Source organism: Ranitomeya imitator, chromosome 8 (assembly GCF_032444005.1).
Source record: "Ranitomeya imitator isolate aRanImi1 chromosome 8, aRanImi1.pri, whole genome shotgun sequence".
NCBI classification, from domain to species: domain Eukaryota; kingdom Metazoa; phylum Chordata; class Amphibia; order Anura; family Dendrobatidae; genus Ranitomeya; species Ranitomeya imitator.
In genome coordinates this window covers 182,356,926-182,378,478 of record NC_091289.1, presented here as the reverse complement: position 1 = coordinate 182,378,478, position 21,553 = coordinate 182,356,926, and the positions used below count along the sequence as shown (strand labels likewise).

At 48.7% G+C, this 21,553-nt stretch overlaps 1 protein-coding gene across 3 annotated transcripts in view; it reads left to right on the top strand.

Annotated features, from left to right (window-relative positions):
* The window catches only part of SZT2 (SZT2 subunit of KICSTOR complex), a 103,813-nt gene that overhangs the window by 29,551 nt on the left and 52,709 nt on the right, over positions 1–21,553 (top strand). For all 3 annotated transcript variants that reach the window (XM_069738070.1, XM_069738071.1, XM_069738069.1), the window contains exons 8-23: positions 818–1,028; positions 1,118–1,288; positions 1,535–1,760; positions 2,602–2,731; positions 2,818–2,960; positions 4,399–4,551; positions 4,826–4,940; positions 5,990–6,198; positions 12,618–12,848; positions 14,198–14,276; positions 15,183–15,274; positions 17,954–18,122; positions 19,150–19,264; positions 19,391–19,504; positions 19,871–20,062; positions 20,615–20,712. In XM_069738070.1, coding sequence (XP_069594171.1) covers positions 818–1,028; positions 1,118–1,288; positions 1,535–1,760; positions 2,602–2,731; positions 2,818–2,960; positions 4,399–4,551; positions 4,826–4,940; positions 5,990–6,198; positions 12,618–12,848; positions 14,198–14,276; positions 15,183–15,274; positions 17,954–18,122; positions 19,150–19,264; positions 19,391–19,504; positions 19,871–20,062; positions 20,615–20,712 — 2,448 coding nt within the window. The remainder of the gene's footprint in view (positions 1–817; positions 1,029–1,117; positions 1,289–1,534; positions 1,761–2,601; positions 2,732–2,817; positions 2,961–4,398; positions 4,552–4,825; positions 4,941–5,989; positions 6,199–12,617; positions 12,849–14,197; positions 14,277–15,182; positions 15,275–17,953; positions 18,123–19,149; positions 19,265–19,390; positions 19,505–19,870; positions 20,063–20,614; positions 20,713–21,553) is intronic.

Sequence of the window (21,553 nt, the reverse complement as noted above, 5' to 3'; positions counted from 1 at the left end):
GTGTGCTGTGAGCGCCGACAACAGGGTGGCGCTCACAGCGACGGGCAATCAGTAACCATAGAGGTCTCAAGGACCTCTATGGTTACCATTCACAAGCATCGCCGACCTCCGATCATGTGACGGGGGTCGGCGATGACGTCATTTCCGGCCGCCCGGCCGGAAGCGGTAGTTAAATGCCGCTGTCTGCGTTTGACAGCGGCATTTAACTAGTTAATAGGTGCGGGCAGATCGCGATTCTGCCCGCGCCTATTACGGGCACATGTCAGCTGTTCAAAACCGCTGACATGTCCCGGCTTTGGTGTGGGCTCACCGCGGAGCCCTGCATCAAAGCAGGGGAGCCGGCATCGGACGGTATAGTACGTCCGATGCCGGTAAGGGGTTAAGTAAATGTTTTTTTTTTGCAACTGATTATGTGTAGTCTCTTTTATTACATCCCTATGAAGGTCACTGATCACTTTTAGAGCACTGAAATTGCAAACATTAGATATTATAGGTATTTTTCCAGCAGGCGCCTGACAGGCACATCGTATGTGAACTTGTTAGTCCGAATATTGTATGTGACGGAGGGTTAAACCAGACCCTCCTTTTTAAAGGGTTTGTCCTACTTCAGTCATTTCCACATTGGGAGGCATCACGGATGATGGCGCCTCTACACCCTACTGCCAGGACATGGGTATTCTGCACCTCTCCATTAGGAAGTATCCTTGCAGGCAGGTGTAGATGCAAATTACTCTGTGCCACTGGTATCCTGACATAGGAGTTGGCACTGGACAAATCCTTTAATTTTTAGATTTGCTCATCTTCATTGTTCTTGCAGGTTGGTGGTGTGTACTCCTACGACTGCAGCTTCGGCTACGTCCCCAACATTGAGCTGATGAAGTTTATTGCCATGGCCACTTTGGGATCCTACCTCTCGTCCTGTCCAGAAATCGAATCCGGACAGATGGACATGAATGTTTATCACAAGGCGTTCCTGCTGTATTCCTTCCTGCGCACAGGGGAGGCCCTGAATCCGGAGTATTACTGCGGTGAGTGCCGCTTATCTCTTGGTTTCTGGAAGAGTGAACATCGTCCTGTTTTAGTCTCTTTAGTTTTGATGCACGTTTTATCTTTTCAGGCTCTCAGCACAAATTATTCAACGAGCACTTGGTGTCGGCCAGCAGTAACCCGGCCCTCGCCATGCGCAGGAGGAAGCATACCGAAAAGGAGGTACACGCCGACATCATTAGCGTGGTGTCCGTGCGGCTCAGGGAAGGATACAGCATTCGAGAGATTCGCATTATAAAAGGTGAATCTCTCGGTGACTTTTTGTTTTTTAATAGTGGCCATATTGCTTATCACCCGGCTTCTCCACCTATACATAGAGCTAATGATAGGTGAATAGAATTTGTTATAATTACTAGTGGATATGAGTTTCGAGGAAACTGCTCTTGCATTATAAGGTTAATCATCACTATTTGTGTCAATCTATTAGCTCCTCTGCATTTATATATGAAGCCGAGTTCACTTGCTCATTGTGTTGTCCCATTCTCAGGGATGCTGGAGGTGAAGCTGGTTCTGCTCTGGAAGCACAACATGCGCATTGAGTATCTTGCCGTCGCCCCGTGGCCTTTGGATTTTGTCAAGCGCATTACTAGGGTGGAAGTAGTGATGGAAGGAAGCTATGATATCCTGCACGACATCAGCTGCACATTGAAGAAGCCCATCACCAGCATGTATAGGACCAGCGTTATACGGCGCTTCTGGAACACCCTGCAGAGGTAATGATGCAGCCTATGGCAATAAGAGTTAAACTAGAAGCACTCCATCATTTCATTACTTTTTAGAAAATTTCTTGATTTAGTACTTTGGCAAATATGACAGTCCTCTAAAAGGAGAGGGGTTTGTTTGTATTTTTTTTTTTGCAAAGGACTGTCTAATATTATTTGTTCTTCAACTGCACTCGCTACTGTGCTAGTCACTGTGTATATTCATTTCTTACCCTAAGTTACATCCAGAGCTGCACTCACTATTCTGCTGGTGCAGTCACTGTGTACATACATTACATTACTGATCCTGAGTTACATCCTGTATTATACTCCAGAGCTGCACTCACTATTCTGCTGGTGCAGTCACTGTGTACATACATTACATTACTGATCCTGAGTTACATCCTGTATTATACCCCAGAGCTGCACTCACTATTCTGCTGGTGCAGTCACTGTGTACATACATTACATTACTGATCCTGAGTTATATCCTGTATTATACCCCAGAGCTGCACTCACTATTCTGCTGGTGCAGTCACTGTGTACATACATTACATTACTGATCCTGAGTTATATCCTGTATTATACTCCAGAGCTGCACTCACTATTCTGCTGGTGCAGTCACTGTGTACATACATTACATTACTGATCCTGAGTTACATCCTGCATTATACTCCAGAGCTGCACTCACTATTCTGCTGGTGCAGTCACTGTGTACATACATTACATTACTGATCCTGAGTTACATCCTGTATTATACCCCAGAGCTGCACTCACTATTCTGCTGGTGCAGTCACTGTGTCCGTACATTACTAATCTTGTATATCCTACATATCTGGCTCTTGTTTTGCAGCATCAGTCAGACGGATCAGATGTTGGTCCACCTGAAATCATTTGACAGCGTACCGGAGCATTTCACAATCCCAGAGAGCACCAAGAATGGGGTTCCCCTCTTCTACATCCCGCCGGGCTCCACCACTCCGGTAAATCTGGTGTGTGAAGGTGCAGAATATTTTGCACTGGACACTAAGTTCACGACTGCCTCCACTTTTCTACATTTTCTCTGTAGGTGTTGTCCCTGCAGCACAGCGACCCGGACTCCAGCCATTCTCAGTTTGCATCATACTGGAAACCCATCCTCTCAATGGACGCCAGCGTCTGGCAGCGTTGGTTACATGTGCACCGCATTGTTTTATTACTGGAGCATGATTTGTAAGTGTATTGTACAGGGAAAAGCCCTTTCACTTCAGTCTTGGAGAAATCCATGTACTGTGTGCAGATATTGTGGCACTTTGAAAGGGTGAAACGTTGCATCCTGGCATTTTCCAGTCTGTCCACACACACTGTACTGCAATTTGCTTATATATATATATATATATATATATATATATATATATATATATATATATATATATATATATATATATATATATATATATATATATATATATATATATATATATATATAATATATATATATAAAAAGATTACCTGTATATACTCGAGTATAAGCCTAGAGTTTCAGCCCACTTTTTTGGGCTGAAAGTTCCCCTCTCGGCTTATACTCGAGTCATACGCAGGGGTTGGCAGGGGAGGGGGAGCGGGGGCTGTCTAATTATACTCACCTACTCCTGGCCCGGTCCCTGCAGGTCCCTGCTTCCCCGGCGCTGCAGCTTCTCCCTGTACTGAGCGGTCACATGGTACCGCTCATAGTAATGAATATGCGACTCCACCTCCCATAGGGGTGGAGCCGCATATTCATTACTGTAATGAGCGGTAACGGTGACCGCTCACTACAGGAAGAAAATACGGCGTCGGGGAACAGACGTGCAGCGACGGCACCAGGAGCAGGTGAGTATGACGGGGGCGGTGCGCGATATTCACCTGCTCCTCGTTCCACAGTCGGTGCCGCTGTGTCTTCCGCAGTGACGCTCAGGTCAGAGGGTGCGGTGACGCGATTAGTGCGCGCCGCCCTCTTCCTGAATGTCTGTGCAGAGGATGGGGAAGACACAGCAGTGGTCAGCGGTGGAACGGGGAGCAGGTGACTATAGCAGGGGCCGGAGAGGTGAGTATGTATTTTGTTTATTTTTTTTAATTGCAGCAACAGCATATGGGGCAAATATCTGTATGGAGCATCTTATGGGGCCATGTGCAGCATTATATGGGGCAAATATCTGTATGGAGCATCTTATGGGGTCATAATCAACATTTGTGGAGCATTATACGGTGCAAATATCTGTATGGAGCATCTTATGTGGCCATGTGCAGCATTATATGGGGCTATTATCTGTATGGGGCCATAATCCACATTTGTGGAGCATTATATGGGGCATATTTTAATATGGAGCATCTTGTGGAGCCAATCATAAACTGTATGGGGCTCCTGATTCAATATGGATATTCAAAAACACTTAAACCACTGATGTCTCAATTAATTTTACTCTTATTGGTATCTATTTTTATTTTTGAAATTTACCAGTAGCTGCTGCATTTCCCACCCTAGGCTTATACTCGAGTCATTAAGTTTTCCCAGTTTTTTGTGGCAAAATTAGGGGGGGTCGGCTTATACTCGAGTATATACGGTAAGTCAATCAGACTATTTCTGCAACAGGTTAATCTCTCCTCCCCTTTTTTCTTTTTTTGTGTGCAGGCCGGTCCCTAAGCATCTCCACACTCCCGGGAATAATGGTCGCTATAGCACGGTTTTGTGCCGCATCGCTCACACCGCACTCACCTCCCTCCTCCGAGACTGGAGCAGCTTTGTGTTGGTGGAAAGTTATTCCTACGTCAAGTTAATGCTGAGGTAACATGAATTCTTAGTAAAGGGCGTAATGAAAAGTTCAATAACTTTCTAATAAACTTTGCGTTCCAATCACTTATCGTTGCCGATGGATCGGTATTCTGCTGTAGTTGTTTCTCGAAGGTCATTGCCTACACTGACACGCGAGGTTTTCAGCCTTTGCATTTCGTCAGGAATGTCTCCATACTTTGACAGCAAGCAAAGATATTGAAGAGATAAAGAAACCTGTTGAAGATTTGATTAGTCATTAACCTTGAAACCTCTTCCATTTTCGCAGCGATGTCGGTCAGACCCCCTCCTCTTTCTGTGTGGTACGAATCATCTGGAAAGCCCCGTGCATGGTTCTTCGGCTGGGATTTCCACTAGGAACGCCTGCAAATTGCAGAAACAAGGTAAAATGCATAGATTTTTTTTCTTTTTTTTTTTCTTTTGCATCTAAATCCAGACCTTTTCAGCAGCTATATGCAATAATTTATGCTGCCAAAAGGAGACATTGTAGCGTTAATACTGCCCAGGCAAAAGTGTCCTCCGGTCTCTTTCCTGGTCAGATCAGCTTAATTAAAGGGGATGTCTGCTACTTTTTATATTGATGATCTATCCTGGTGATGGGTCACTAATATCAGATTGGTGCGGAGCTTTATATCTGGCACCCCATGATCTGTTGCTAGCACCTCGGATGTAAAATGTGTATGGGGCAGAACGCCTCGGCGCCGCACACTGTTTAGTGCAGATCAGCTTTTATTGCGATACCTGACGCTCGACTCTGTGCGGAGATGTGGGGTTCTGCTCTGTACACATTTTACATTTGGCTGCCGGAGGAGGTGGTAGAAGCTGATCATGGGGGTGCAGGGTGACAGACCCTACCAATCTGATATGGATGGCCTAGACTGTGGATAGATCATCAATATAAAAGTAGGCTTGTTAAAGGGATTGTAAATTGTTCTATGCAGAACTGGCCAGGGAGACACTCGAGAACAGCCGCACTGTGGTCACTTCTTCCCAGACCCTTCACTAAAAGCTTTGAGCTAGTGTGAAACATTACCGTACTTTAGACTAAAGCGGCTTAATAAAATTAGGGCAGCGTGAATCATTTTAGAGTTGGTTTAGAACTGCAGTCATGTATTTTTTTTTTTTTTTTTCCCCCCGCATCCGAGATGAACACTGTTCCCTGCTTGTTCTGTGTCTGCACACAAAGAAGGATCATCTTTTCTCCTTAATCTAACTGACCCCATGCATTTTGGAAACTGAGGGGCTGACTGTTTCCACTGACAGCAAGCAGAATTGTAAATGCAGCTCTGAATGAAATGTCAGGTCGCGTTGACCCCCCCCTATCACTAGTTTTCTGCATCAATGGACCTTTTCCATTCCATTTAGGTTATTTGTGCAGAATTTATTTGCTATATTTATATTAAAACTCTAAAATGACCTGAAATCCTCACAGATCTTGGGGGAACTGAGAGACCGGATCCTTCAGCTGCGATTCCCTCACAGGGTGCAAAGCAAAGAGACCACCCCTCGGGTCAAGAGAAAGATGTTTGGGATCCGCTCACCCTCCAAATCGCCTCCTCCTCCTCAAGTCTCCCCTCCTGCCTTCTCCAACCGCTGCTGCCTCGTCTTACTGCACAAACCCCTAGAGAAGCTGCTCATAAAGTAAGTGTACTTGGCACAATTTATTTTTTCTTTTAGGTCTCCACTTACTGGGCCTGGGGACATTTGGCCCGTCCAGGGCTGGGGACTTCTGCTTTCTTTCACTGACAGCAAACACAGATCTTAATGATAATTGTATAACTTAATATCACTTTTTCTTTTCATCACTGTTTGGATCTGTTTGCTGTTATTGAATGAGACACAAATCCGTTTAGACTCGGTACTTCTCAGATAATTCCCTGTGAGACCGACCCTTCAGCGGCACAAATCTTCTCTACTCATAGTTTATGATGTGTCCGTGCAGGGAAAGGGTTTTGGTCTGTATTCGCTCTGCGTGGGTATTTTAAGCAGAGATATTTATACATTGACAAAGACTGAAGCCTTGTTTAGTATAAAGTTTCAGATCTTTACATTGTCCCATGATTGCAGGTTGCATAAGACGGACAGGACCGGCCCTTCAATGTCGGGCTTTGGTCAACTCCAGATCACCAATTCTACCATCCCGCTAACACACGGTGTTTCTTTCTCTATCGCCTTTCATTGGGGGACACAGGAACCATGGGTGTATGCTGCTGCCACTAGGAGGCTGACACTATGCAAATAAAAAAGTTAGCTCCTCCTCTGCAGTGTACACCCCACCGACAGGAAGTAGGATATTCAGTTTAGCTTAGTGTCAGTAGGAGGTGGACACGGGTCTTTCATTAGACCCTTATCTACCTCAATGTGCGTTGTTCCTTTTCAGGTTTTCCGGAGGGATACAGGGTGAATAGTCACACCTGTATTCCCACTATGCGGACTATGAGTACGGCGTGTACTACCACCCCGTATCCTCATAGATCCCTCTCCAGGACCATGATCCTGGCACACAAGCGTGCTCAGAAGTCCGGTCCTGGCTCCGTCCCCCACCCACTCGCCCACCAGAGCCTGTCGGTCGGAGGACACGAGGATGTCCAGCTCCACGGACGTCTAATACCTTCAGGGCTTCAGGTTAGTAACGGACGGCGTGGGATGTTTAGGTGAGTATTCCCTTCCCACCGATCCCCCTATCCCTCGGTCTCTCTTCAAAGACAGTCATGGGGGGTCCCTGCGGATTCCCTGTTACAGGGGCGATCGTTGGATGTCTCTTTATTGGGAAGTTTTCCACACTGCGGCACCTTTTTGCTCTGTGCGGCGCCCTGTAGGCAGCCGGGCTGCCGTTTCTGCGGCTGCACTTTCCCCCTGACCTGGCGGTTTGCGCGGCAGCTGTGCCGCTTCATGCTCGGCGGCCGCACCTTTACAGGCAGCGGCTCTGCCTTGTCTGCGGCCATACCTTTGTTCCAGGCAGCCGCGCCGTTTACTCGGGCGGCCGCACAGTTTGCTCCCCGGCGGCCGCACGGTTTCCTAACCGGCGGCCGCACAGTTTCCTAACCGGCGGCCGCACAGTTTTTCTAACTGGCGGCCGCACAGTTTTCTCCGGCGGCCGCACCGCTTTCCGATCCCGTGGCCCTCTCCGGCGCCCACCAGCTTCTAATTTAGGTCCCGGCTTCTCCCGGGGCCTACTCTCGGCCGTGACTCCGCCCACTTCCTGCGTTCTCGGGCGGGCTTTTTTCCCGCCCGTCTGTCTCGACTAGCTCCGCCTCCCGGCGCCATCTTGGTGCTCCTGGCCAGGCAATTAACCCTGCCCACTACCTCCATATTCTCGAACCAAGAACGCCTTATGCCCCCTCCAAAGTGCGTGAATCCCGGCGTCCTCCTCACTTGCGGTCGCCTCAGCCCCACAGCTGGTCCCGGACAGGAGAGTTCCAGAGGTCTGCTCCTTCTGCCTGCACCCCTGCCTTTAAGGACCACTGAAGCGCATCACCTGCCGTGAGTAGCTCTGCTCTGCAGTCTGACACTCTCCTCTGCCCTTCTGTCCCCTAACCTTCTGGTCTCCGCTATGTCAGTCCTGCAGCAACCCGATTGATCCCCGGCCGATCCGCCCGTGAGTGATACCCCCATCCCAGGCTGGGCCTCCTCTCTGTCTCAATCGGTGGCCAATTTAACATGGGTGTCTCAAACGCTGGTGTCCGTGCTGGATTGGTTACCCCTGCAGACCCCCGCAGTAGCCACCGGGTCGCAGGAAGCTCCGTCCAAGCCCTCCAAGGCTAGCTGCAAAAGGTCCAGACAGGAACGCCGGTCTGAGTCCTCTTCTCGCTCCATCTCGCCACTCGGTCCTCCTCTGCGGTCGGCGTCCCCCCGATCCTCCTCCGCTGAGTCAGGCGAGGCTTTCTCTGATGCGCCTTCGGAGGATAATTTGGGGCCGGATTCGAACCAAATCGCTAACATGAGGGATATGGTTCAAAGCCTCATTGGAGCGACCAATCAGACCTGTGGCATCGAAGATTCCTCTACGAAACCCGCAGATCAGGCGGTTTCATTTAGACGGTCTAAACTACCTCCCAATGTATTTGCTCCTCATCCTGAATTCGAGGAGCTTCTGGCCAGAGAAAGAGCGAATTCGACCAGACGTTCTCAAAGAGACAAGCGTCTTGGAGTCTCATATCTCTTTCCTCCGGATCTCATTGCCAACCGGAATGAGAGGCGTTAGAGAACGACCTCTCCCCCTGTGGATCCGTCGGCTGCTAGACTTGCCGCCAACACAGTCCTTACGCTGTCCGGTGGGCAGCTCTGAAAGATTCCATCGATAGGATCATGGAATCCTTCGTGAAGTCGGCTTTCGAAACGGCCGCATCATCCCAATGCCCGGCTTTGGCTTCCACTTGGGTTTTGAAGTCTGTATCTGAGGGGCTAAACAACTCCGTTGGGGCATTCAAGCTGGAGCACCGTCAGGCCGGCTGGCGGAACTTGCCACCCAGATTACTCATGCCGGGGAATAATTTGTTCCCTGGACGTCGCGTCTTCTGCCACACAGGCGCCCAGTAATGTTGTTGCCAGCTGTCGCACTGTTTGGCTCAAGAGTCATCGAAGAAGTCCCTTACTAGCCTGCCTTTTCAAGGTTCACGTCCTTTCGGTTCCAAGCTGGACCAAATTATTAAGGACGCCTCTGGTGGCACCAGTCCCCTTCTCCAGACCTCACCTACTTCCCCTTAGGCGGCTACTTTGGTCTTTTCGACTTTTTCGTAGTTTTGCGTCATCAGATTCTTCTTCGCAACTGCAGAGGCCACAGGCACGTTAAGAGAAGAAGGTATTCTTCGGCTCACTCTTTCCTGGCGTGCCCGCTACTCCTAAGGTGGATTCTCCAGGACTGGAAGTTCCACCTAGGCATGACCCACGACTAGACCCCAGCCCGTTTCTCAGACTGGGCAATCGTTTCCTGTTCCTCAGGGACGTCTGGGTCTCCTCAGTAGAGGTCGCATGGGCCAGGGCTCTTGTTCCCTCTAGATACAAAATCTTCATTTCACGGTCCTGGGATCGTTTTCTTCAAATCCCAACCTCCAAGAGACCCCGCTCTAGTCCCGGGTTTCTTTACTGCCATTGTTTCCCTCCTTAAATCCGGGGTAATCGTTCCCGTCCCAGAACAGGAACGGTTCAACGGTTCACAGGCTTCTCTTCGAATCTTTTTGTACTGACAGAGGACGACAAGGTTCGTCCCAGTCCGGATCTCAATTTGCTGAACAAGAAGTTTCGTCGGAGACACTTCAGGACGATATTCCCTCGTTCAGTAATCGCTTCCATGGAGGCTCAGGAATTTCGGTTTCAGGCTCCCGAAAGTCTATCCATCTTTCCCGACATTCTAACCGTTGCGGGTGGCTCGTCAACAGGAAGAAGTTCCGTCTTGTTCAGCGCCTCGTATCTCCGGGCATGTTCTTCGACACTTGTCGGACCAGAGTCTTCCTTCCCAAAGACAGGATATCCCTCCTTTGTCAGGAAGTTCGCTTGCTCCAGGGTTCTCGGCTCCCCTCCTTTCCGATGGGCCTTAAAGGCCCTAAGGAGGTTGGTTGCAACATCGGAAGCAATTTTCCCTTCACCCGTTTCATTCAAAACTTCTTCAGCAGGCTATTTTATCACAGGGGACAGGTCTGTCTTCTCCCTGCATCGTCCGATCCGGCTTTCTCCCGGGTCAAATGGTTCCTCGACTGGTGGCCGAGGTCACTTCTCTTATCCCAGAGTAGATCCTTCACAGCATATCCTTCCTTCCAGTTCCCTGGCAGGTGGTGATGACGGACGCCAGCCCGCTCGGCGGAGGCGCGGGGCTTTGTCTCCTGTTCTTTCAGGGTTGTTGGTCGGCGCAGGAGTCCCCTTTGCCGATCAATGTCCTCGAGTTCCGGATCATCTTTCTGTCTTCCCTTCACTGGGTAAGGATTCTCGGCAGCCTGCCAATTCGAATCCAGACAGACAATGACACAGCAGTGGCATACGTCTACCACCAGGGGTGGACTCGGCGTTCTCTGGCCTCGGCCGAGATTCCAGGATCCTCCTTTGGACAGAGGCAACGGTCCTGGTGAGCTCCGCAGTGCATGTCCCCGGCGTGGACATTTAGGCCGCCGACTTCCTCGGCTTCGAGGGCCTCGCGGCAGGGGAATGGTACTTCAGGAGGTTTCCCATCGGATTGCTCTTCGATGGGGGACTCCAGAGGTGGACCTCATGGCGTCCCGATTGAACAGGAGGTCCCTCGGGTCGGCCCAGGGTCCCGTGATCCTCTCACAGTGGTGTTGACACTCTGGCCATTCATCGGTCGCAGTTCGGGCTCCCCTATCGGTTCCCACGCCTTCCCTTGCTTTCCAAGCTGTCGAAGAAGATCGAGGCTGGATGGGTGCCGGTCATTCTGATCGTCCCGGATTGGCCCATGAGTTCTTGGTTTGCAGACATCGTCAATCTTCTCGCGGACACCCCTGGTGTCTTCCAAACGGACCCGATCTGCTGTCTCAGGGTCCGATCTGCCACCCGAATTATCGGTCGCTAAGTTTAACGTCGTGACTGTGGACTCCACAGTTCTAAGAGCGTCCGGCCTTTCGGCCCAGATGAGTCACTCTATAATCCAGGCTGGGAAGCCTTCGTCTTCTTCCAGGATCTACTATCGTACCTGGAAGGCTTACTTTCGTTGATGCGAGTCCAACCGCTTTTCACCTATGTCCTTTTCCCTGCCTTCCATTTGGTTTTCCTTCAGGCAGGACTGGATTCGGGCTTCGCTCTCAATTCCCTAAAGGGCCAGGTTCCTGCGCTCTTCTTCCCTTTAAGAAGACGTTATCTTCTCAGCCACAGGTTAAGACCTCCCTTCAAGGAGTAGCCCACGCTGTCCCTCCGTACAGGGCCTCTGTGGATTCATGGGATTTTAAGGTTAAAGCCTCTCAGGGAGCTTTCCCTGTCAGTTCTATCTCGGAAGGTGGCTTTTCTCAGGTCCATCTCTTCGATCCGCCGCGTTTTTGAGTTGGCGGCCATTTCTTGCCGACCTCCTTTCTTGATTTTCCACCAGGACAAGGTGGTCCCAGGCCTCCGCCTTCCTTCCTTTCTCGAGGTGGTTTTCATCTTTCCACCTCAACGAGGACATCGTTCTACCTTTCCTTTTGTCCAGCTCCGACTCATCCTCTGGAGTGATTGTTGAACAGGCTGGGCCTCGTCAGGGCAGTGAGGATCTCCCTGGCTAGCACAGCCACTTTCCGAAAGATGGATTCTCTTTTCGCCATCCCTGATGGCATGCGTAGAGGCCTGCCGGCTTCCAAGGCGACTATTGCTCGCTCTATCAGAACGGCAATTTTGGAAGCTTACCGGGTCAAGAACAAGAGTGTCCCCTCCTGAGATAAAGGCTCACTCTACCCGGGCAGTCGGCGCTTCCAGTGCGGTACGTAACGGGGTTTTCGCCGATGGCTTTGCAAAGCGACAACCTGGTCTTCCATCCATACGTTTTCGCCGAACTACGGCGGACTCCAGCCTGGGCAGAAGGATCCTGCAGGCGGCAGTGGTGAGTCCTCGGACTTGATGGAAGTCTGTTTTTCCCACCCCAGGGACTGCTTTGGGACGTCCCATGGTTCCTGTGTCCCCCAATGAAAGGCGATAGAGAAAACAGGATTTTTGGTTGCTTACCGTAAAATCTGTTTCTCGGAGCCTTCATTGGGGGACACAGCACCCTCCCAAGTTGAACAGCTCTGTTTACTGTATACGTTTGAGTTCTTTGAACACTCTTTGAGCGTTTGAATCTGTTAATCTGTAGAGCGCCGTAGAATTTGTTGGCGCTAGTAGATAAAGTTTATTATTATTATTATATTATTATTATTCTTTCTCTTTTACATGTTGCTTCTCCTACTGCTTTCTCACTAACTGAATATCCTACTTCCTGTCGGTAGGGTGTATACTGCAGAGGAGGAGCTAACTTTTTTTTATTTGCATAGTGTCAGCCTCCTAGTGGCAGCAGCATACACCCATGGTTCCTGTGTCCCCCAATGAAGGCTCCGAGGAACAGACTTTACGGTAAGCAACCAAAAATCCTGTTTTTGTTTCCCTCTCAGGTATGACAAGCTTCCTCTGGATTACAGAACTCCATTTATCCTGAACCTGGAGAGCCTGGCACAACACACGTCTGTTTCCGGACCTCTTATCGCCAATCGCTCGGCCTCTTCCACCTTGGCCTCTTTATCCCGCTACTTCTATCATCAGAGGTGGATCTGGTCTGTGCAGTCCGGCCTGGCACCTGCTGTACCCACTACTGCCTTGGCACAGATCCTGTCCACTCTGACCGAGTAAGTGTTTTTCCCTGAGTGTTTAAAAATGGAGTCTCATTGGCCCTCTATCCACGGGTGAAATCTTCTGCGAAGTTTGTGTCTCCTTCAGAGTTGTCCGTGTTCATTGAACAGCACCAAGTGTGGTCTTTGGTCGCCTTCATTTTCAGTGGGTTTCCTGGGGTGGTCCTCTCATGTCCCTTCCTTCTAGTTTACATCCCTTTTGCTTCCTATTTAAAGTATCAATGCATGTAAAGGGAGGAAAGCGAAGTCCAAACCGGTATATTTACCAACAAAAAAAAAGATATTTACTGGTGGAAACAATACTTCTGTGGTAATGTCATTGAGGAGGAAGGTCCTGGCAGGGCTGTACCATGACATCTCCTATTATATTGGCCTTAGATTGCCACTTTCTGTCCACAGGATGTGTTGCATGCCCAATTTGATGGATCTCTAACTGATCACTGATAACCCGAGGGCTATGAGAGAACACTGTTCTTTGGCTGTCGTCAGCTCCTCATACAATAAATGAAGGGCAGAGCAAGCACGTGTCCGCTGTTCCACTCAGATGGCGGATTTGAGACCCCCTGCTCTTGGGATTGGTGCATGAGTTGGATAGCGCTAAGTGTTCATCATGGGTCAACCACATAAAAATAAGTAATAATAATGTAATTGTGTCTGAGGTGCAATTAAAATACTCTTCAGAGGGGAAAAAGTTCAACCTTGTTAGGCTCAGTTCAGACAATGGGTAAGCTTTGAGGACGTGCGCTAGTCTGTGTGCAGCTCCTGCTTTTTTTTGTGCACTAGTCTGGTCAGTACATTTGCACTAGAATAGCACAGATTGTATTTCTTAACTTTTCCCCCCATTAGCTTGTGTGCTATCTTGCAAATGCGATCGTCTGATCTTGCCTTCTGACTTCCACTCTGGTCAAGAAGTATTTTGATGCCTGTAAGAGCATATTATCCATTTCTCTCCATTCTTGGATTGGCATTACCTGCTTGAACATCATTTTATGGGATTGTCCCGTTCATGGTGACCACCTAAGGGACAACTTCATTCTTCAAAAAAAAAAAAATGTTGCCATTCAGGGTCCTGTATTTTTTTTAATTAAAAGAAAAAAAAAATGAAAATTAAGAAACTTTATCAAACTTGTGAAATGCTGAAATACAGGGTTTACACGTAGCCCAAAGTATTTCACTGTAGGTGAGAATATTTCCAAAACCCTTCCTATCACGAGAATCATCACTGTCAAGTTTTTAACTTTATTTCTATGACTAAGGTATTTTCCGCACAAACTATATTACATTGGAGATGCTGTTTGTGGCGACGTTCGCTGGTGACCCTCATTTTCTTATTTTCTCTCGTGCAGGATCCGACTCTCTGAAGGTTTCCATTTTGCATCCAGTGGTGAAGGCATCATTAACATGGTGCTGGAAGTACCCATTCAGGTGAGCATCTTTGTAAGGCTCGGTTCACATTGCGTTAAACCCGTCCGTTAGACGGACTACGTTACACCGCGGTGTAACGCAGTCTGTTAACTCCGCCATTGAATCCAATGTCTGACGCATCGCTAGCGCACGCCCACAATGTGCGTGCGCGATCGATGTGCCGTCATTGAGTGACGGAACCCGAGACGCGGGCTGCAGTATTTCTGGGTCCGTCACCACTAGCGCAGATAGTGCAGATAGAGCTAGCAGATGCTCTAACACGCTGCCATACCGGCACTTGCGTTAACAGCAGCCCGTTAACGTATGTGTTGAACGGGCTGGTGTTAATGCAATGTGAACCTGGCCTAAGACGTTCATGTTTACCGGAATACTCAAGTCTTCACCGACCCATAAATCTGCGAGTTCAGCGAGTGATTCCCTATTATTATAACACCACGGGTAAGATAAGCGGCTTGTACACAATTCTGCTGCCGCTTATTTCCTTTGGGTCGCTACTCCCAATGTTACATCGGGTGATGGGGTATCCCAACACTTCCACCATTATTTCCGCCATTTTTATGCAAAGTGTTAGAAACCACCAGTAGGTTTTTCTCTTGGCTTTGCAGTATTTGCAGTAAAGGAGTCTCAATAGAAAATGCTTAAAAAGGCCACAGCAACCATCCCCAAAAAAGCAGCCGTTTTGTAAATCTGTCACTTCTCGCAGTGGATGATTTGTTACAATACATCAGTGTAGGAAATCCTCTGTGAGCTACACAGTCTGGGTCCCGAGATCCTACTTCTTTTCTTTATTGCAAAAAGCTTACTTTTGTAACATCCAACTACAAAACATGGGGGAAACCTCTGAAACGCGGAGTATCACCTTGATGTTGGTTCCTGTGCCTGATTCTTGTACTCTCCTTCCTGCAGAACGATTGTCCAGGTGAAGGCAGCATAGAGAAGCACAGCTGCATCATCCAGTATATTCTCTTTCCACCACATGTGACGTCCACCAAGGACAGGTAAGTTAGGTCATCCCGTGCAGACTGTTATCTATCTATCTATCTATAATATATTATACCTTATGAAAGCAAGAAGTTCATTAGACATTAGACCAATGCTGCCACCAATCCACTGTGACGTTTGTCCAGCCATCCGGTGGCTTCCACAATGTCTCTTTATGATAAGGCAGATCAATTTCTCATAGTGACTGTGGCAGAATTTTTAACCGATCACTAAGCGGGTTTAATTTCTCCTTCGCCTCATTGGGGGACACAGCCCGTGGGTGTACGCTGCTGCTGCCACTTGAAGGCCGACACTAAGTGATACAAGAAAGTTCTCTCCTCCCCTGCAGTATACACCCTCCTGCTGGCTCTCAGCTAACCAGTTCTTGCTTAGTGTCTGTAGGAGGCACTTGGGTCTGGTTCAGACCCCAACGTTTTTTTTTTCTTTTTTTTTTTTTACTTTTCTGTAAATTTTTATTTTTTAATTAACGGAGTGAAGGGGGCGACGGATCCTTTCAAGGTTCTGATCTCCCCCCCGAACCATCAACAGGCGAGCACGGCGAGTATACCTCCCCGTACCCTCTCCTGCGACATGGGAAGCCATGCCTGAGCTCACTTCAGGGGTGACGGTCCCTTCACGATCCCGATCTCCCCACACCAGCAGCGGGCGACCACATGGAGTGTCGCCTCCATGTATCCTCTCCTGGAGCCAGACCTAATGCCGGACAACTGGCCCTGTCCACCCGGGGGCTGAACTCCGTGGATGTACAGAGGCCCCTCTCTATGGCGTCCGAGCAGCCCCCACTGTCCCACCACTGTGAAAGCGGATGGCACAAGGAGGCGGACGGTTCTTCTCCACCTCCCTAACAAAGGGACGATGGATTGAGGTTTATCCCTGCACCGTCCACGCTGCAATACCTGACCTGCAGCAGAACAATAGAGTGCGCGCGATTTCCTCGGCGCTGAAACCCAGTCATCTGCGGAGGCTCCATGCCGGGACGCGCACCGATGGTGAGTGGATCAGCGATTGGGCCTCTGCAATGGGATATTCACATGCTGACAGGCAGCCTCCGCTTCCCTGTGGCCCACCTCCTTGAGGTAACGCTGCGGCTGGCTGCCAAAATTTAGCCCCTGGCTTTGGCCGATGTGTAGGCCGCATCCCGGAAGCCGCGCCCGCACCATGGCGCGCTAAGGCCGCTCCACCCACCTTTTCTGGCACTTCTTCCCTGGCACTGGAGCGATCGCTTCCCTCAGCAATGCTGGTATTGCTCACGCCGGCTGCAGAAATTTAGGCTCCGACTTGGGCCTATTCATGGAAGTCACGAGGCTCCGCCCCCATCACGTGTGTGACTCCGAATTGCTGCTCCTCACTCTCTGTGAGACTTTACCACCTTTGCAACTCCCGGTGGCCATCTTGGTACACACACACACACACACACACACACACACACACACACACACACACACACACACTATTCCCCGGTTTTAAAGGCGCATGACCAGCATTCCCTGGTCTTAAGGGCACATGACCAGTCCGAAGCCGGTCACCCTAAATGAGCTCAGGAGCCCTCCGCCGCCAATCCCAGCTTAACCCAGAGTACCTAGTTCCCTGCGTGGGTTTCGTCACTTCCGCAACCAATGGATTCTCTGACAAGAGATTGAATCCCTCCATGAACCCTCTGTGGCTCGGAGTGCTCGCAGGACCAATATAGATGGTCTCATTCCTTCAGGCTAGCAGGGGCCGCAAGTATTCTAGAAACGTACAGGCGTCTAGAAACGTACACGTGCCTAGATCTGCCGTCACTCATGTCCGCCGGGCGTCGCCTCCTCAGCGCTGTTTTCAAATGAGCCGGCGCCTGCGCTCTTTTCTCATGCCTTGGGCATGCGCAGTGAGCCCTGCCCGTCCTCTGTCCTCATTTGCAGTCTAGCTGACTGCACCTGTGCTGCCGGCCTGCCCGAGATCCTGCCCCGCCGTGTCTTCTGATTTATTCTCACTGCGGGGCTGGGATCCTGGGTATGCGCAGTGCATATCTAAGCCTCTCACTCATCTCCCTCCGCCTTCTACAGAGTGTTCAGCGCATGCCCAGGAATCCCAGCCCTGCAGTGAGAATAAATCTGAAGCCACAGGTGTCGGCACAGCACGACTGCAAGCTTGCGGGTTCGTCTAGTCCGCATGCATTCTTGAAGCGCTATAGTTCCCAGACTTTCACAGATGGGAGTCTGGACAGGTGGACTCTGCAGGCCGCGGTGTCGCACTTGTAAGTAGCGGTTACACAGGGCCTGATCTGATGTTGCTCCCACCCAGGGACTGCTTTGGGACGTCCCACGGTCTCTGTCCCCCAATGAGGCGTAGGAGAAATAGGGATTTTTGTGTACTCACCGTAAAATCCTTTTCTCCGAGCCAATCATTGGGGGACACAGCACCCACCCTATTATTAGCCTGGTTAGCTGAGAGCCAGCAGGAGGGTGTATACTGAAGGGGAGGAGCTAACTTTCTTTGTATCACTTAGTGTCAGCCTCCTAGTGGCAGCAGCATACACCCACGGTCTGTGTCCCCCAATGATTGGCTAGTGGAAAAGGATTTTACGGTGAGTACACAAAAATCCCCCTTTTCTTTCCTTTCTTTTTTTTCAGCACGCTATTGGCAATATCAGATTTTTTATTTTTTTTAAACCGTTTCCTTTCGCAATTATGCAGCTTTTCAACGGATGAAGACAATGACACGGAAGTGGAGGCAATCGAGCAGGACTCGGAGCTGCATCTGGTGTCTGAATGCTGGGTGGAACCTCAGAGCGGATATGTCACCGGGACCTCCGAGAGCTGGAAGCATCTTCACGGACTAACGTACTCGGAGATCCCTCAATCAGTGAGTATCTGGCAGCAGCGAGGCCTCGTTCACACCATGCCTCATCGATTTTGCTGACACCGTGCATATCTGGGAAGTTATTGGCTTTCAGTGCTTTTTCTCCTTTTTATCTTTTTTGCCGTTGGGCTCCTGGTTAAATGTAAAGCGGCTATAGACTTTTTTTTTTTTTTTTGCAACTTTATAATATTTCAGTTGCTCATCATTTTCTTAAGATCTCTTCTTTCTGTCAATAAATGAAAACATTCTCGATTTGACTCTAGAGGTTGAATACTTTAAAGGGCCACTGTCACCCCCCTCCAGCCGTTATAAACCAAAAGAGCCACCTTGTGCAGCAGTAATGCTGCATTCTAACAAGGTGGCTCTTTTAGTTTTAGGTTCAAGGACCCGCCTCCCTGGCTACAGACAGGAATTGTGGCTAAGTATAAAAATGGTTTATTTGGGGTATACTTGAACCTAAAACTAAAAGAGCCACCTTGTTAGAATGCAGCATTACTGCTGCACAAGGTGGCTCTTTTAGTTTATAACGGCTCTAGGGGGTGACAGTGGCCCTTTAACAGATCTAATATTTCAGATTTTGTCTCCAATTTAAAAAGTAGAGAAAATGGCAAGGAATTGTGACAGAGGGCAAATTACTAATGACATGCCTTATACACAAATCTTAAACTGAAGCACACGGGCGTATGATGCAATGGATATTAAAGGGGTTATCTGGTGCACCTTTTGAGATGAGTAGTGCCGATGACATTATCACCCCACACAATATCCATGCACAATATCTACCGGTCATACATGCTTTTTGGTGTTTGGGGTCATAAATTCATCGGCTCTGCTCAGCTCCAGTGCAGAAGTGAGTGATGCCGGGTAACCCGTATAGGAGGTGCATCGCACTTTTTTTGCTTTATAATTTTGCTGTCTGGTTACTCTTTTCGGTCTCCTGACTTTGTATTTTTACTGTTATTGTCAATCTTCGTTGCTCTTGCTTTCGCAGATCTGTGATTCTTTTTTTTTTTTTCTATTATTATTGCAGCTTTTTCCCAGAGATCAGAGCTGTATAAACATCATGCTGACATTTGAGTACATTTTACAGCTCTGCCAAAACAAAGACGGCAGCTCCCCCATCCTGACGAAAACTGACCGGACAGGTGAGGACATTCAAAACGTCCCCACACACCTCCGATACCTGTCGGCATGTTCGGCCATTGACCCAACATAAGCTTGCTCGCCGGTCTCCTGCGTTGGTTGATATTGTTCCGGTTTCATTGTTACAGATCCCCCGGAGAGCAGCGGCCATTGCATTAGAGAGGTCCCATTTCACTTTGACCTGATGAAACTTCTGCCCAAATGTCAACAGATTGAAATGTTCTTCTTAACGCTCAGCAGAGGTAATGACCGAAGCGCCGGCTCCAGAATGTGCTGCGTCTGGAAGTGATGCAATATTTTTTTTGGTTTAGATTTTCTGATCTAAATTTCCAAATCCTCTTTCTAGATATTATATTCTAATATGAAGTTTATTGCACGTGTTGTATACAGTGAGCTGTCAAGATCTAGTTATGGCTGCCAGCAGACAAGATTTTATCGTTTTACCTTTTATATGGGGGGGGGGGGAAGCAAGTGCTGACTGCAATAACGAACTATATGTTAAGAAATTAGCAATGTAATGTTTTATGGTGGACATGCTCTAGAACTTTGACTGTTTAAGTGAATATATACCGTACTTCTTTTTTTTTTTTTTTTTTTTTTTCCTAAAGCTGATGCAGAAGGTTCCCCTGCGGAGTCCTCTCTGCCGAACGACATGCTGCTCAGCCTGTTTCACAGCTGCCTACAGGGCGAACTTAATGACCAAGAGATCCCACTTGATGATCAAGACCACCTGAATTTTATGGATCAAGTACTTCAACGTGACCGTGACGGGCATCCGACTCCCTTCACTTACTCACGAGGTGTGTTCACTACTATCATCCCAACCCTCCTCTCCACCAGCGAGCGGCTCTCTGATTCCTGCATGAGTTTATATAGGGGCTAACCTCATGGCTACACTTTATAATTATCCTGCCTTCATGCTTTAGTGCCTTGTTGAGGTTGCACTTATACACAGCCATTTATGTGAACAAGCAGTGCTGCAGTGTAAAGCAAAGGGAAGGACAGGAAACCCTTCTAAGCCTCTTCTAATTGAGACTTTCGTAGACTATTGGTGACTGATCTTGCCTCTCATGTAGAAGAGTTAAAAGGCAATTATACAAGCAGAGCTGCAGTGTAAAGCACAGTGTGACCAAGGCTTCCTGGGTCATTTGATGGGACCAACTATCAATTTAGCTGCAATTTTACTTGCAAAGTACAGAACATTTATGACCTATAGAGAAAAAAAAACTAGATTAGAGGATAACTGCAGGAGTGAGGGGTTTATATGGGATACGAGCCTTTATAAGGTGGGGTAAAAGGGAGACGTCTTTCTCTACTACAGCTTTATTATTCTGTCTATTGATGTCTTACAGAGGAATCCTCAAGAAGCACGATCTCTGAAGAAGCTGCAGACTCTTCTCTGACTGCTCATAATAACCACGACGCACCAAATTCAGTCAGCACATTACAGGTATGGCAGCTTACTGACTGTCTCCGACTCATTATAACAGTCATGTGGGGAAGATCCTTATTGCAAGGAGGGGTGCATCAAACTGCAGTCTACTTCCCAAGTCTTCTCAGCTCACAAACCTGGGTGACGACATCGGCATCTGCCCCGTCTCTCCTCCGATTCCTGTCTGCCGGGCCATTGTGATTTCCTGATAATCGCCGATTTTCCCCCCACATCCCCCCCCCCCCCCCCTCCGAGCAGAGGCTGCGGTCCCCAAAACCGATCATTGCAGGGCGGATCATTGCAGGGCGGATCATTCACTAGGGCCGGACTATTGCCAGAATCGCTGCACCAGTAAAGTAGGAAACTGCAATTCCCTAATATACTTCTATACCTGGATTACTCCCTTAAAGGATGGAAGCTTTGCATGCTATAGATATAAATTATACTATACTATTTAACAGAAAACAAAATGAAGTAGACTAGGGTGATGACAGTGAGTGACAAAAGAATAGCACCGTAATTACACAAGTCTCATATTTACTTGATTAAGCCCAAATGGCAACGTTTCGGTTCATAGAACCCTTTTCAAGAGAGATCTATCAATCTATTATCTATTTATCTCCATATCCATCTATTCCGCGATGTTGGCACGTGCTCTCCCCGGGGCTCCCGTGTGGGTGCCTTGATCACAACTCCAATCAGCAACGGTGTCGCTGGTTCCGCCTTCAGACAAATCGAACATGAAGATGAAGTCCGGGATCAGCTGCCACGAGGGCTTCCTAATCATGATCGATTGTGCTCGAATGCGGAGACAGTGACGCCAACACTGACTGGGTGCCGGCATCACTTACCGCAACCC